General features: G+C 45.8%; 1 protein-coding gene across 1 annotated transcript; it reads left to right on the top strand.

Moving 5' to 3' along the window:
* Positions 1-5,216: 5,216 nt before the first annotated feature.
* BSX (brain specific homeobox) lies at positions 5,217-13,360 on the top strand. Its single transcript, XM_019974712.2, has 4 exons — positions 5,217-5,836; positions 8,701-9,106; positions 11,069-11,265; positions 12,292-13,360. The coding sequence occupies exons 2-4, from the start codon at positions 8,845-8,847 to the stop codon at positions 12,529-12,531; spliced, it is 699 nt and encodes a 232-aa protein (XP_019830271.2). The 5' UTR covers positions 5,217-5,836; positions 8,701-8,844; the 3' UTR covers positions 12,532-13,360.
* Positions 13,361-13,413: the final 53 nt, after the last annotated feature.

The following is a 13,413-nucleotide window of genomic DNA, read 5'->3' as shown; positions in this document are numbered from 1 at the left end:
GTTGGGCTTCTGTTGTGGCTCAGTAGTAAAGAACCTGCCTGTGATGCAGGAGATCATCTGCAATGCAGGAGACTGGGGTTCGATCCCTGGGTAGGGAAGATCCCCTGGAGGAGGAAATGGCGATCCACTCCAGTACTCTTGCCTGGAAAATCCCATGGACAGAGGAGCCTGGTGCGCTACAGTCTAGGGGGAACTTAGCAACTAAACAACAACAACACAATGCTATCAGAGAGTAAGTGCTCTAATCTATTATCCTTAATAATAATTAGCATTTTCATGCTGCTGGACAGCTTTGAAAGATCTTTTGCATATTTTCCTCATAAAATAGTCCTACAATGGGTCTCTGAGGTAAGTGACATTATCCCCACTTTGCAGATAGAGTAACTAAGCCTCTTAAAGTTGGAAGAGTGGGATGGGAAGATTTTTCACTTCATAACTTTTATGGTTTTTCACCTTGAATGATTTGAATATTTTTCCTATAGAAAAAATAACACATAGTCTAGTTGGAGAAACAGAACATGGCCATGTAAAGAGATAAAATATATCAATGTTGTAATTAGCCTATTCTAAAAGCACAGTGAGTGGAACATCTGCTAATACTATGGTGACTAAGTGCTGTGGACAGGGATAGTTTTCTCAGGGACAAGGGTATGAACTGGATCTAGATTTGGATGGAAATTTTCTATGTAAATGGGAGGTGATATGGATGAACCTTCCTGAAAGAGATAGATGGAAGCAAGTTTTAATAATCAAGTTTTGTGAGGCTAAGACCTCAGAGTACAAAAGAGGAGAGTGAAAAAGCTGGCTTAAAACTCAACATTCAAAAAACTAAGATCTTGGCATCCAGTCCCATCACTTCATGGCAAACAGATGAGGAAAAAGTGGAAGCAGATCAATGTCCCCTGCTTTGTAAGGCAGAGTCTTAACCACTGGACCTTCAGGGAAGTCCTTGATATTATTTTCTAAATTAATGTTTTTGAACTCTGTCTGGGGGAAAGTAGGGAACATGAATAATGCAGCCATCCAATAAGAAGTTGTCATCTTTCTTAAAATCATCTTCAAAGTATCTTCTAGAGCTAAATAGCTATTCCCTACTTGGATCCAAGAGATGACTCCACCTTCTCAGTATATTCTTTTTTTTTTTTTTCTTGACAAAAAAACTCTGCAATTATATAAGCCTGCTTTCGTGTGGCAACATGGTGTCAGATTCATTAATCCCTCGTGTCTGTGATATTGATCATTGGGCTTGCTTTTATCAGTTAGTTGGACCACCAACACCACTACCACCACCATCAGCTCCATCTCTATCACCAGCAGAAGCACCAGTAGCAGGGCCACTTACTAAGCATTAACTGTGTTAATGCTTACTAAGCGCTGAGCAAAATGCATTACATATATTATCTTTTAACATTTTAGATATAAGAAATTCCCTGGCAGTCCAGTGGTTAGGACTTGGTGCTTTTACTTCCAGGGCTCTGGTTGGATCCCTGGTCAGGGAACTAAGATCCTGTAAGCTGAGTGGTATACCCCCAATCCCCCCAAAATTTGAGATATAATTGACACGTATATATTACCTTAAATAGTCTCCATTTTACTACTGAGAACAATAGGGCTTAGAGGAATTAAACAAAATGTCCATTATCATACAGCTAGTATGGAAAGGTGATGGAGCCAGATCTCTACTCTTAGTCTGCTTGACTCTAACCTTGCTCGATTTTCAACTGGCAATGTATACTGCTCTCATCATCTTGAAGCGTGCGTGTGTGTGTATTCATATTGCAAAGTTAAAACTTTAAAACAACCTGTTATTTTAAGTTCTGGTTATTACAGGTCATGATATGAATTTTATAAATTTTATAAAGTTATAAATTGGAGGATTTATAATCCTCCAATGAGAAGAACTGGGGAGACTGTCCTCTTAAATCTAGGGCAGTAGTTTCAAGTTCCATTCCAGATGGGAAACAGGCAGCATCTATTATTGTTTTGCTTGTCCATAGTAATGTGGTTGCAATGAACAGAGTATGGACCCTGGGGTCAGATAAACCTGAGTTCTAGTCCTGGTGTACAAAGCTGAGCGGCTCTGCCTACGTGATCTTCCATTTCTTAGTATGTAAAAAGGAAGAGCTGTGATACTCAAATGAGAAGGCAGAGCCAAATGTATGATAAATAATATAAATGCAAGAAATTCACCTCATGATCCATAATGTCATCATTGAAATAGTTAAAAAGCATTCTTCAAAGACTTGAAGTGACTAAATCCATATTATTCTTAATTTCTGGTTGAAAGTGAAGTGTGTGATCAACTTTTTGAAATCACATATTTTATATGACAATAAAGACTTGAAGAACTTTTACTAAGGAATTAAAGTTTAAAGTCCCTTATAGGCAAATATCAATTAAACACAACAGTGTACTAATTTGGGTCCAGTAACTTACAGAGAAAAGCTAAAATCATAATAAAAATAATAGAGTGAATTTTGACTGGAACATTCTGGGGTTGAAGTATAATAACTTTTTTTTCTTTTATATTTTAATCTTAAAATTATTTTTGAATAAATATTACATTCATATGATTCTTACAGAAAAAATTCAAAAGGGCGTTTAGGGAGAAACCTACTTCCCATGAAGTCCCTGGCACCTCAATCCCTGAAGGCAACTAATGCTAATACCTCCTGGAGTTCCTTTTGTTCTGGGTTTGTATAATTTAGTCGTGCTGCGCAAATCATATCTGTTGGATAAATTTCAATGTGCATTTGTAATTTTGACATATATTACTAAGTTGTTCTCCATAGAGATTGTACAAATTTGCATTCTTTGCATCAATATATGAGAGTGATTCTTTCCTGCACAGCCTTGCCAACAGAATGAGTAATTAGATTTTTAAATTTTTTTTATTCAACAGGTTAATGTCTCACTGTTCTCTTTCATTAGTCTTATTTTTGGTAGTTATCATTATTAGCATCTTTTAAAATGCTTGACAGCCATTTATTTATATTTTCTTTTAGGTGATCTCTTTCTATCCTATGCCCGTTTTTAAATTGTACTCTTTTTTTAAAAACAATATTTATTTTTATTTATTTATTTATAAATGGTAAATTGGTTGTGCTGGGTCTTAGTTGGAGCATGCCTGGTCTTTGGTTGCAGCATGTGAACTCCTCATCCTAGCATGGAGGATCCAGTTCCCTGACCAGGATCAAAACCCGGGGCTCCAGCACTGGGAAGGTGGAGTTCTTACCACTGGGCCACCAGGGAAAGCCCTTAAATGGTGCTCTTGATTTTTTAAAATTGATTTGTAGGAGCTTTTTATATATAAGAAATTATCCTTGTGTCTGGGATACAAATTGCAAATACTTTCTCCCAGTTTCTTGTCTTTTTCCTTTGCTTATGATAATTTTTGGCATGCAGAATTTTTAAAAATTAATTTTTATCAATGTTTTATTCTGTGACTTCCAAATTTTTATGTTATACACAGAATGATTTTTCCTATTTTAAGTTTTAAAAAACTTCCCCCGTACTTTCCCTCCTGTTTTCTTTGAAGATTATGTACTGTGTTGGTTATTGGAGGACAAACCCAATATTGTTCTCTTGCAGCGACATTTGTACCTCCCATGTTTTTGGCCCACCTAACTTGGTTGCATTCTTAATGAGAGTTTAAAGAATACAAATCAGTTTGCTTCGTGAACAATATTCTCAAAAAAATATAAACAATCCAGCATTTTAAAAAAACATACTCAATATTTAGTTCTATGAACATAGTCCTTTTGGAAAATGTTTACAAATTTCTGTACCCAGTGATAGAGTTTGAAAGGATCTTATAATCTCTGATATTAGAAAATCACATAGTAAGTATTATGGTAGCAACTCATTATTTTTGAAACTATGCATACTAATTTTGTATTGTTGTTTAAAGTACATTGTGCTAGTAGGTGCTAAGTTTTAAATCTGACATAGAATTTAAATAATTTAGAATGGAAGAAAAGAATACTTAAAAGGCATTTTGTAAGCTTATTAGGTTTTTTCCCCCTCTGGTAATATACTTAGTTTTGGGGTCTTGATGTCTTTTGGGGTTTTGATGAGAAAATGGTGGAATACTAATAAGAAACTTATTCAAACCTCATTCTTATTCTACTATATACTTCTTAGAGGATTAAAAAATGATGTGTAATCGCTCACATTTCAAACCTTTAACGTCAGGTTTTTTTTTTTTTTTCCTGTCACTTTGTGAAGCTTGTTTTGAATTGAGAGGCCAAAGTCAGCACAGAAAACTTCAAAAGAGAAATGGAAGTTTTTAACTGTTCAGATTTTATCCTCAATGAGCAAACTGGATAGAGTTATTTCTCCTTAGGTTAGGAATACTATGATTTAAATACCCTATCCTTGAATGTGTTCTCATAAGAGTTCACATCCTAATTTTCAGTGTAAAAGCATTATTTGAAGATACATTTGCAGGAAGCATTCGGTGATTCTTGTTCTTTTTCTCGGCATGTCATCCACTTTGGTAGTGCTTAAAATAAAGTACTCAGATAGAAGGTAAGTTGAAACAGACAACAAGCAATATAATACAAAATGTTATGAGTAAAGTGTGTTACTCAGATCCTTCTAAAATACGTTTCTCTCTATTTTGAAGGCCACGGTATAGGCATCTTGACTAATGGAACCAGTCTCTTCCTTTGATCATCAGTAGGGTTATCTTTTCGGGAAACCAAGTCTCAGTTCAGATGACAGTCTTAGATGAGGCTGACATGAAAGAGAGAAGGATTTTTTAATTATTAGCTCCCTGAGAAACATGCATTCTCTCTCTTTAGATTAATAATTCTTCAGCTGAAGCCATAAACAGGAGCTTGATCAGGTCTTGTGGGTTGAGGGGGGGTGGGGCAGGGATTTTTTTGATCTTTATTTTTTTGCTCAGATAGTAAATAGGATCTGAATGTATGTGTCAGCCTGGCATACAATTACAGCCTGCTGACTCTGGGTAGATCAATTTTGGTCAAAAGAGAATAAAAAAATAAATGTAATGTGAATGCATTTCTTTAATCTCCTAAGGCTTGGGGAAAGCTTGCAAAGATGGGTAGGGAGTACCCTCTCAGACAGTAGATGCTCAATGAATGCTCACAATAATAGAATATCATAGATGGATGAAAGGCAAGCATTGAGAATGTTGGAGGCTGGCTTCAACAGCTTCTTTCCATTTCCTGTTTGTGAATACCTACATTGGAAAAGGGCAAAAGGAATTACGGCAATTAACTAAGCGTGCACTGTTCAGTAGGTAACCACTAGCCATATGTGTTTAGTGAGCACCTGAAATGTGGCTAGTCTGAACTGTGAACAGAGATGTGCACCAAGTATAAAATACACCCTGGATTTTGAAGATTTAGTATAAAGAAAGGAATGCAAAAAACCTCAATGATACCCATACTGATTACATGTTGAATAATAATTTTTTTTATATATTGGGGTTAAATGAAATACATTACTATTTTACCTCTCTCTTTCTACTTTTCAAATGTGACTGATAGAAAATTTTAAATTACTTATGTGGTTTGCATTATACTTTAATTAGATGATGCTGGTCTGGACTTTGGAGATAATGTAGGCAATGAAATATCTCTGCTTTTAAGGGCCAACTTGCAAGCTATGTAGCTATATGACTACTTTTCTCCTTAGGTAGACTGGTGGGAGAGGAGGGGAGAGGGAAGCCTGTTGACTCTGGAATGCCTCTTCCTTCAGACCTGAGCCTTCATCATGCAGGCAGGCTCAGTCGCTCAGCCCTATCCGATTCTTTCACAACCCCATGGACTGTAGCCTGTCAGGCTCCTCTGTCCATGGAATTCTCCAGGTAAGAATGCTGGAGTGGGTGGCCATTCCCTTCCCCAGGGGATCTTTCCCACCTAGGGGTTGAATCTGTGTCTCTTGCATTGGAAGGCGGATTCTTTACCATTGAGTCACCTGGGAAGCCCACCCTGAGCCTTACCCCAAAATTTAATCTCAAGAAGGGGCTGGGCACCTCAGGGGGCCTCCTTCACCCAACCTGGGAAGTAGGATGGGTCAGACCAGAGCCCTAGCATCACAGAGAAACTTGTCAGCTTTCTTCACCTCCCGATTTTCCAAGAGTCTGGGTTGTAATAACTCTATCTAAGAGGAAAAAGGAACTTTCGTGGGACAAGCCCTGCCAGGACAGCCTGCCCTCATACTGGACTCAGGCCCTACAGCCCCTAGTGGGGTCCCAGCTGAGATTACCTGAGCACCCTGGGAGAAAGGTGTATCCTTAATGGAAAGGGGTGATGATGGAGGAATCCCTCTCTCGGCCTCCACTTCCGATCCCCAATTTCTACCTCTGAGCCTCCAGGGGCCTGCATTAGTGTGGACAGTGGGTCCACTCTCTCAGCCACAGAGCTTTGCTTCCCAGCACTGCTGAAAGGGGAAAGGCAAGGAAAACTTCGGCAGTCTTGGAGGTCCTGCCCTTTCTCAGAGCTGTCCAGTTTCCTCCCTCCATCTGTCATTTCCCAGGTTCCCAGGTTCTGCGGAGGCAGAGGAGGGAGGGCTGGACTCCTGGGGAAAAGGCCTTCAAGCGCTTCTCCATGGGGCTGAGCTCTTGGGCAGGCGGGTGCGGTGTGAGCAGTAGAGAGAGGGGAGTGTGGGCAGGGCCTGGGGAGATAGCCTTAGCTTGGAGGGAGAACAGGGAGTATGAAATAAAAGTATATAAAGTAAGGAGGCAGTAAGGACTGAGCAGGCTGCATACCTCGCCCTCTCCCTTCCCTCTTTGGATCATGCAAACATCCCAGGAGAGGTTAAGGTTGAATTCTGAGACAGGGTTTGCAGCACCTTGGCTCCAAGGTAACTGCTATCCAACAGAGTGTTTTACTGCCCCTACTCCCAAGGGACTTTCAGAAATCTTGTCGTTTCTGAGGCTGAAATTAGTCCCCGCCCCCAGGTGAAGCTGAAATCTCACCCTCAAGGGTGGATGTGAGTCTGCTCCGTGTAGGGATGCAGTGTAGGTGTGCAGACCCAAAGGCTCTTTACAATGGCTACTGCTGTTTGTATATGCGCCATTCCCTCAATGGCCACTCTGCCTCTAGAGTCTCAGTAGACAAGATGCCTCAGCTCTCACTGGGAGCTGGTAGATGTGCATCAAGTGTGGACTGTCACCCCCACCACCTCTTCACGAATTTGTCTTCCTCTGGACCAGAGCTAAGACCAAGCATTGACTCCCAGAAGTCTGCTGTATTCCCTCTCTGAGACCACCTGTTTGGGGTTTTCAGTTCTTACCATTATAAACTTTAAAAAGATCATAGTTCAGGCTCCAGGACATGAGTTCTGACTTCATTTAGAGGCTTACTTTCCAAGATCTTATTTTAAAGTTATTTCCCCCTTCTTTCTCCTTCCTCTCACTCTCCTCATCTATTTACCATTTACCAGTTCATCCGTATGGAATACGACGCTCCCACTTCTTGGAGTGCTGTAGTTTGGGGCCTAATTGATTCTGGTAATTAATTTGTTCTACCTGCTAGATCAGATGGAAATCCTACCCGTGCGCCCAAGGATTAGCACTTGGCTTTCTAACACCTCCTCTAATTATCTAATAGCATGGGTTGTGTGGACTCAGTCTCTATTAAAACACTTTTACTATTAGCAGTAGTGATTGGAATTGTGATGATGACTAGATTTCAACAAATTAGAGCTTAAAAATGGAGAGTTGGAAGAGAAGTGGCTTCTTTTAATTTCCCTGAGTTTAACATCAATAATTAGAGCAATTTTCGGAGATGTGAGCTGAAATTACCCCTGCTGTGTTGTAGATGATCACCTTAATTTTAGCAAATTGACTCCAGGGAAATAAATGTGACAGTTTAGAAAAAGACAAACAGAAAAAAAAAAAAAAAAAAAAACCAAAAGATTGGGAGGGAGGAAAATGAAAAGAAAGGTTGCAAAAGGGAATGGGAGACAAAAACACAGTACAATTATTTTGCAGGCTAGGGTTGGTTGACAAGTGATGATATAGTAGGAATTGCAAGTCATGTGAGTGGAATGAGAAAGTAGTGGAAATTTGAGAAGAGGAGGAGGCTGGCATTAAGAGGTAGTTCTGGACATATTTATACAGATCAGATTACTTGACTAATGTAGATATAACTTTACTCACACCACCCTCTAAAACTGAGGTAAATAATGTTTTGATCATTTATTTACCTCCACAATCCAGTCATCCCTTAGCCATCAACTTAAGTTGGGTCAGCAGGTATAGGCTCTCTCCTCACTTCTCTTCCCCTTCTGCAACCATTGTTCTAAAGTGCCCAGACCCCAAAGCTGAAGTACATACTTTATTCCTGTTGCTTCAGGGCCCTTTAAATGCCCTCTGCTCTCTAAAGAGGAGTTTGTCCGACGGTAGAGACCTTTTCTCTTTCGCTTTCTTTAAAAGACGACTGGGAGCTAGGCAGCTCCTGCAGTGGCCAGGCAGAAATCGAGGTCCAGAAACCTGGCAAGAGCAAGAATCCAGTTGTCTCTGCTTCACTCTTTCCGGGCCTGGCCGGTCGCATTCAGCACCGCGGACAGCTCCCCGCCCCGCCCCGCTCCGCCCCGCGCCCACCGCACCCTCCCCTCTGCCTCTGGCAGCCTTGCCATTGGCTCTCCCGGCTCCCCTCTCCAAGCTGCCAATTCTCCTACACGTAGACCCAGTCTACCCAGGAGCTTATCTTCTCGCCTCTCCAGCTCCGGGGGTAGCCCGAGGCCGAGAAGAGAGCATCAGGGATCCGAGCTCGAGGGTGGTTGGCTCTCGACCAGGCGTGGTGAGACGCCGCCTGCTTCCTACACTTCGTCCCCGGCCCTCGCCCTGTGGCAGGCGCTCGGTTCAAGATGAATCTCAACTTCACCTCCCCTCTACACCCGGCATCATCTCAGAGGCCCACGTCCTTCTTCATCGAGGATATCCTGCTACACAAGCCCAAGCCGCTGAGAGAGGTGGCCCCTGACCATTTCACCAGCACTCTGGCCTCCCGGGTGCCTCTGCTAGACTATGGCTACCCACTCATGCCCACACCCACCCTCCTGGCTCCTCACCCCCATCACCCACTACATAAGGGAGACCACCACCACCCTTATTTCCTCACCACCTCGGGTAAGTAACAGGGGTCTCATGGAATGGGGAGCAAGAACAGGTCTTCCAGCAGACTCTGAGCCTGTGATGGAGCGGAGGAAAGGCCAGAGCTGCCTGGGCCTGGCTTGGTGGCCTCCTTCTCTAAGTAACAGGGAAAGAATGTTGGGGATACAGCTGAGAACACAGGGAGCTCCCTTGAGGCATGCCAACCCAGGGTGGTAACTGTACTTTTTATTATGAAGGAAACAAGCCTAGCCAAGAAGTGGCTGTAGGTTTGGGTGATATTCTTGATGCACAGTGTTCGGTTTCCTTTTTCTTGGTCTTGGTCACTTTGGTCCATCTCTGTCCCCATCGCTATCTCTTTCACTCTGAGGGGGACCCCTGACTATCCCACCCCATGGAAGGGAACTCAACTTTTCAGCCCAGAAGCTCAAAAGTCTCCAGTGGGGCCAGCTCTCTCCTTCCAGGTGCTGAGCATTCGCAGATACTTCAGGGGTTTAGAAGTAAAGGAGGGTTTGGGATATTGTAAGGACTGAAGGTTTGGACTGGCCTGAATAAGGGAGAAAAGGTAAGAAAAAAGAGAGAGAGAGGAGGCTGTTCGTTAACCCTCTTCACTTCCAACATCCATCATTTAATTCACAGTCTAGGGCTGGGCTGCCCTCCCCTGCCCCAGTTGCTGGCGTCTCTGGAGCCCCAGCCAAAGTAATTTGATTTCCGAGGCATGGCAAAGAGCAGAGACCAGCAAAGTCTGGCTGGGACAGGGATATGTGGGGGAAATACCCAGTTTTTTTTTCTGCTTCTCTCCGAAAGGCCACATTCACACTTTCTTTTCCGGCCTCTTCATTACAGCCCGAATTCGTTGATTCGTTGAGTCCAGATGCAGAGCGTAGCGGGAAAAACAATCCCGGTCGGGGTGGGGTCTGGAAAGACGGGAGACAGTATGTGAAATGTGGGCGCTGGAATCCACGACAAAAGTTAAAGCGTTTGTGAAGCGGTAAAACCCAGACTTAGGGGCACTGGGTTGGAGGGGCAATTTTAAAACTTGTGTCCGAGCTCGCCTTTTGGTTTTTGCTTCACCACGGGCCGGAGACAGCTCTTATCGCTGCACCCATGTTCCCCGCAAATAGAAAATAGTGGACAAAGCCCGAGAAACAGGAACTACTTGTTTTCTGTTTCTGCTTTTTCTCTCTGGAATCAGTCAATATTGATGTCTGTGGCGGCTGGTCCGCTTGGCGCGTCTCAGACACTGTGAAGCCTGCGAGGGTCAGGAAAGACTCAAAAAGTGTCCCGAGGCAAGGCGCTTCAATTCTTCTGCGTGGGGTTGGAGGGAAAGAACGAGAAAAAGAATGAGAACCAGATCAGAGAGCGGGGTCCCCAGCGCTTCCCCGAAACTGACAGGAAACGTGCGAGACGGAAATTACTGCTCCGTTTTCGCTCAGGAGTTTTACTTGCATCTGACTGTTGGTCTATTCCCTTTGGTTGCAGGCGGGAGAACCGGGGCGGCTCAGTGAAGAGAAAGGTGCTTTTTAAGTAAGGTTGTGAAGCAGGATCACATTCACTGCTTCCATCAGCCCCAGGACATCACTGATTGTCACTGAGTGTCCAGAGAAGACTGGAAGGATCGGGTGGGGGCGGGTGGGGAGAAATAGCTGCTGGACCACTCGACGTTTGCAAGAATATTTTAGTAGGCGCGACCAGAAGTTTTTCTCCAAGAGGACATTTTCAAAGACCTCCGGATCTATTTGATAATTTTCTTTTCCGTTTTACTTACTGTTTACTGTTTGTATTTATAAATGGCCTTTCTGATAAAGATCTCCAAGCGCTATTCTTGCAATTTGTTCTCCCCTGCCCTGCGATTCCTAGGAGAAGCTTTGGGGACGTGGGGCGGGACCGGTGGGGGCGCGAGGCGGAGGGGCAGCCGGGGAACTAGGGTGGGAGTGGGGCGGGCGCTCTCTGCCCACTTGACCGCTCTTCTCTCCGCAGGGGTGCCGGTCCCCGCGCTGTTCCCGCACCCCCAGCACCCGGAGCTGCCGGGGAAGCACTGCCGCCGCCGCAAAGCTCGCACAGTTTTCTCGGACTCGCAGCTCTCGGGCCTGGAGAAGAGATTCGAGATCCAGCGCTACCTGTCCACGCCGGAGCGGGTGGAGCTGGCCACGGCCCTCAGCCTGTCGGAGACGCAGGTGGGCCGGAGGAGGGGGAGGCCCCTTCTCCGCTCGCTCCTCTCCCTAACGCCTCTGGGCGGGCCGCAGAGCTCCCGCTTTATTCTAGACTTCTCCAAAGACCCGTAGGAAGACTACCGACACTTCCAATCTCTTGTCTGAGTCACTGAAGCAAAATCTCTCGAGCGGGTTCCGGACACGGAGGAAAACCCCCTCGAATGATTCCGATGATCATGTCCTGTTTGAGGACTACCATTTCTGCGCCTTCCCCCACTCCTTTCCCATCAGGGCAGTAGCCCGGGTCAGAGGCAAATCAATAAGAAATAAAGAGGGTTCTTGACCCGAGAGAAGTCCACATAAGGATCCCCCCCCCCCCCCCTTAATGTTTCTCACAGCCGCAAGTCTTCATATCCACCCTCTCCCTAACACACTCTCACACACATGCACAAATATGAGCCTTCTTCCTATTTCCCTGTCCTGAGTGGGAGAATTGTTTTCATTTTCTTCCAGATGCTTTTCACCTGCAACCTCAAAACGCCTGGCTCCACTCCCTCTCCTCTGTTCTCTGAAACCCAACTTGCTGTGAAAGCGCAGGCCTGCCAGGCCCCAGTGATTTTTCTCTCTGATGAGAAGCAGCAACTCTGCTTCTCTTCTCTTCCTGTCCAGGGGTCTTGCTGGACAAGGTATTTAGATGTCACAGTCAGAGAAACGTGAGTTGAACGGAAAGGAAGCTCACCCACGCAGCACTTACTGTTAGAGGTTCTAATTAATAGCAGTATTAGTATGTACTAAGCACACCATATTGAGCCTCGTTGTTATTTTGGGGCAATTACTTCTGAGAGCTCTAGGATATCTGGTTCCCATTCAAGCTAAGACGACAACTTGTGAGCCGTTCAGGTGTGACCTAACCCAAGGGTGAGACAGTCAATGGCTTCTGGATAATTCGTCAGTGGGTTGAAGTCTATTTTCTCAAACCCCAGCAATCGCTTTTATCTTCGCTGAGTCTGAAGGAATGACGTGCTTTTCTGTCTTTCTCCCCGGAATCAGGTGAAAACGTGGTTCCAGAACCGGCGGATGAAGCATAAAAAGCAGCTGAGGAAAAGTCAAGATGAACTCAAAGCGCCTGATGGGCCCGAGAGCCCCGAGGGCAGCCCCCGCGGCCCCGAGGCCGCACCCGCCGAGGCTCGGCTGGGCCTGCCTGCCGGCTCCTTCGTGCTGACTGAGCCGGAGGACGAGGTGGACATTGGGGACGAGGCGGAGCTGGGCTCAGGGCCGCACGTGCTCTGAGCCGCGGGGCCGGAGAGGCGGGGAGGACGCGGCGGGGCGGGCCTGGGAGATCGGCTTCGGGAACACAAATGCTACACACCTGTTAGCCCTCCAACCCGTGCGGGCCGGTGCGCCCGGCCTCCCGCCCCCTTCCCCCGCCCACCCGCCCGCCAGAGCCCGCGCCGCCGGGGCGAGAGTGCGCCTGCTTCGCTTGTCCGCGCGTCCCGCGCCTTCGGCAGCGCCCACGGGAGCTTGGGCTCTCGGCGCCCTAATTCGGTGCGGAAACCTCTTCCCTGCCGCGACTGCAGACCCCTCGGCCCTCGCCCTCAGCCACCTTTCCCCGCTCGTTGTCCAGGCGCTGCGGCCTCTCCACAGGACCCCTTGCCCTTCCTTGGGCAGACCGATGGGCTGCAGGTAAGGGACCGGGTGTTCCGCTCACATCCACTCCGGGACAGACTCTCGCGCTGCTCGCCGCCACGCTCCCACTCTCCCCCGACTCCCTCCTCTTCTCAGGGCGGCGCTTCCATCCTCTCTCTCCAAGGTTCTCAAGATCTCTTGGTTCTGCACCCAGAACCCTTTTTGAGCTTGTGGTCCCCTAGGCCCCCGCGGTCTTCACTCCGGTGACTCCGGCCCCCGTACTGGGAGGCGAGAAACTTGGGCGGAGAAAACCCATCGAGCAATTCCGGCTCCCCACCTTGTTGCGCGCCTGCCCCGCAACTCTTCCACACCCCGCCGGCTATTGATATTTTAAAACTGAGTGTCTCTCGGGTTCTATATGGAAATGCTCGTTCTCATTGCATTTTAGGGAATCTTAGCAAGATGAAGCCTAAAGGAGAATGCGCATCCCCTACCAGGCGTGCCTGTCTCTTTTTTGGGGACTTTTGAGGTGGGGGCAGGAATCGG

This window comes from Bos indicus, chromosome 15 (assembly GCF_029378745.1).
Source record: "Bos indicus isolate NIAB-ARS_2022 breed Sahiwal x Tharparkar chromosome 15, NIAB-ARS_B.indTharparkar_mat_pri_1.0, whole genome shotgun sequence".
Lineage (NCBI taxonomy): Eukaryota > Metazoa > Chordata > Mammalia > Artiodactyla > Bovidae > Bos > Bos indicus.
Note: the sequence above shows the minus strand (reverse complement) of the source record. Positions and strands in the feature narration are given on the sequence as shown.

Bases quoted from the DNA above. Each gene is read 5' to 3' on its own strand.
- BSX (XM_019974712.2), top strand. From the start codon at position 8,845: ATGAATCTCAACTTCACCTCCCCTCTACACCCGGCATCATCTCAGAGG. The intron at 9,107-11,068 runs GTAAGTAACAGG...TTCTCTCCGCAG, and splicing joins TTATTTCCTCACCACCTCGG to GGGTGCCGGTCCCCGCGCTG. The intron at 11,266-12,291 runs GTGGGCCGGAGG...CCCCGGAATCAG, and splicing joins TCAGCCTGTCGGAGACGCAG to GTGAAAACGTGGTTCCAGAA.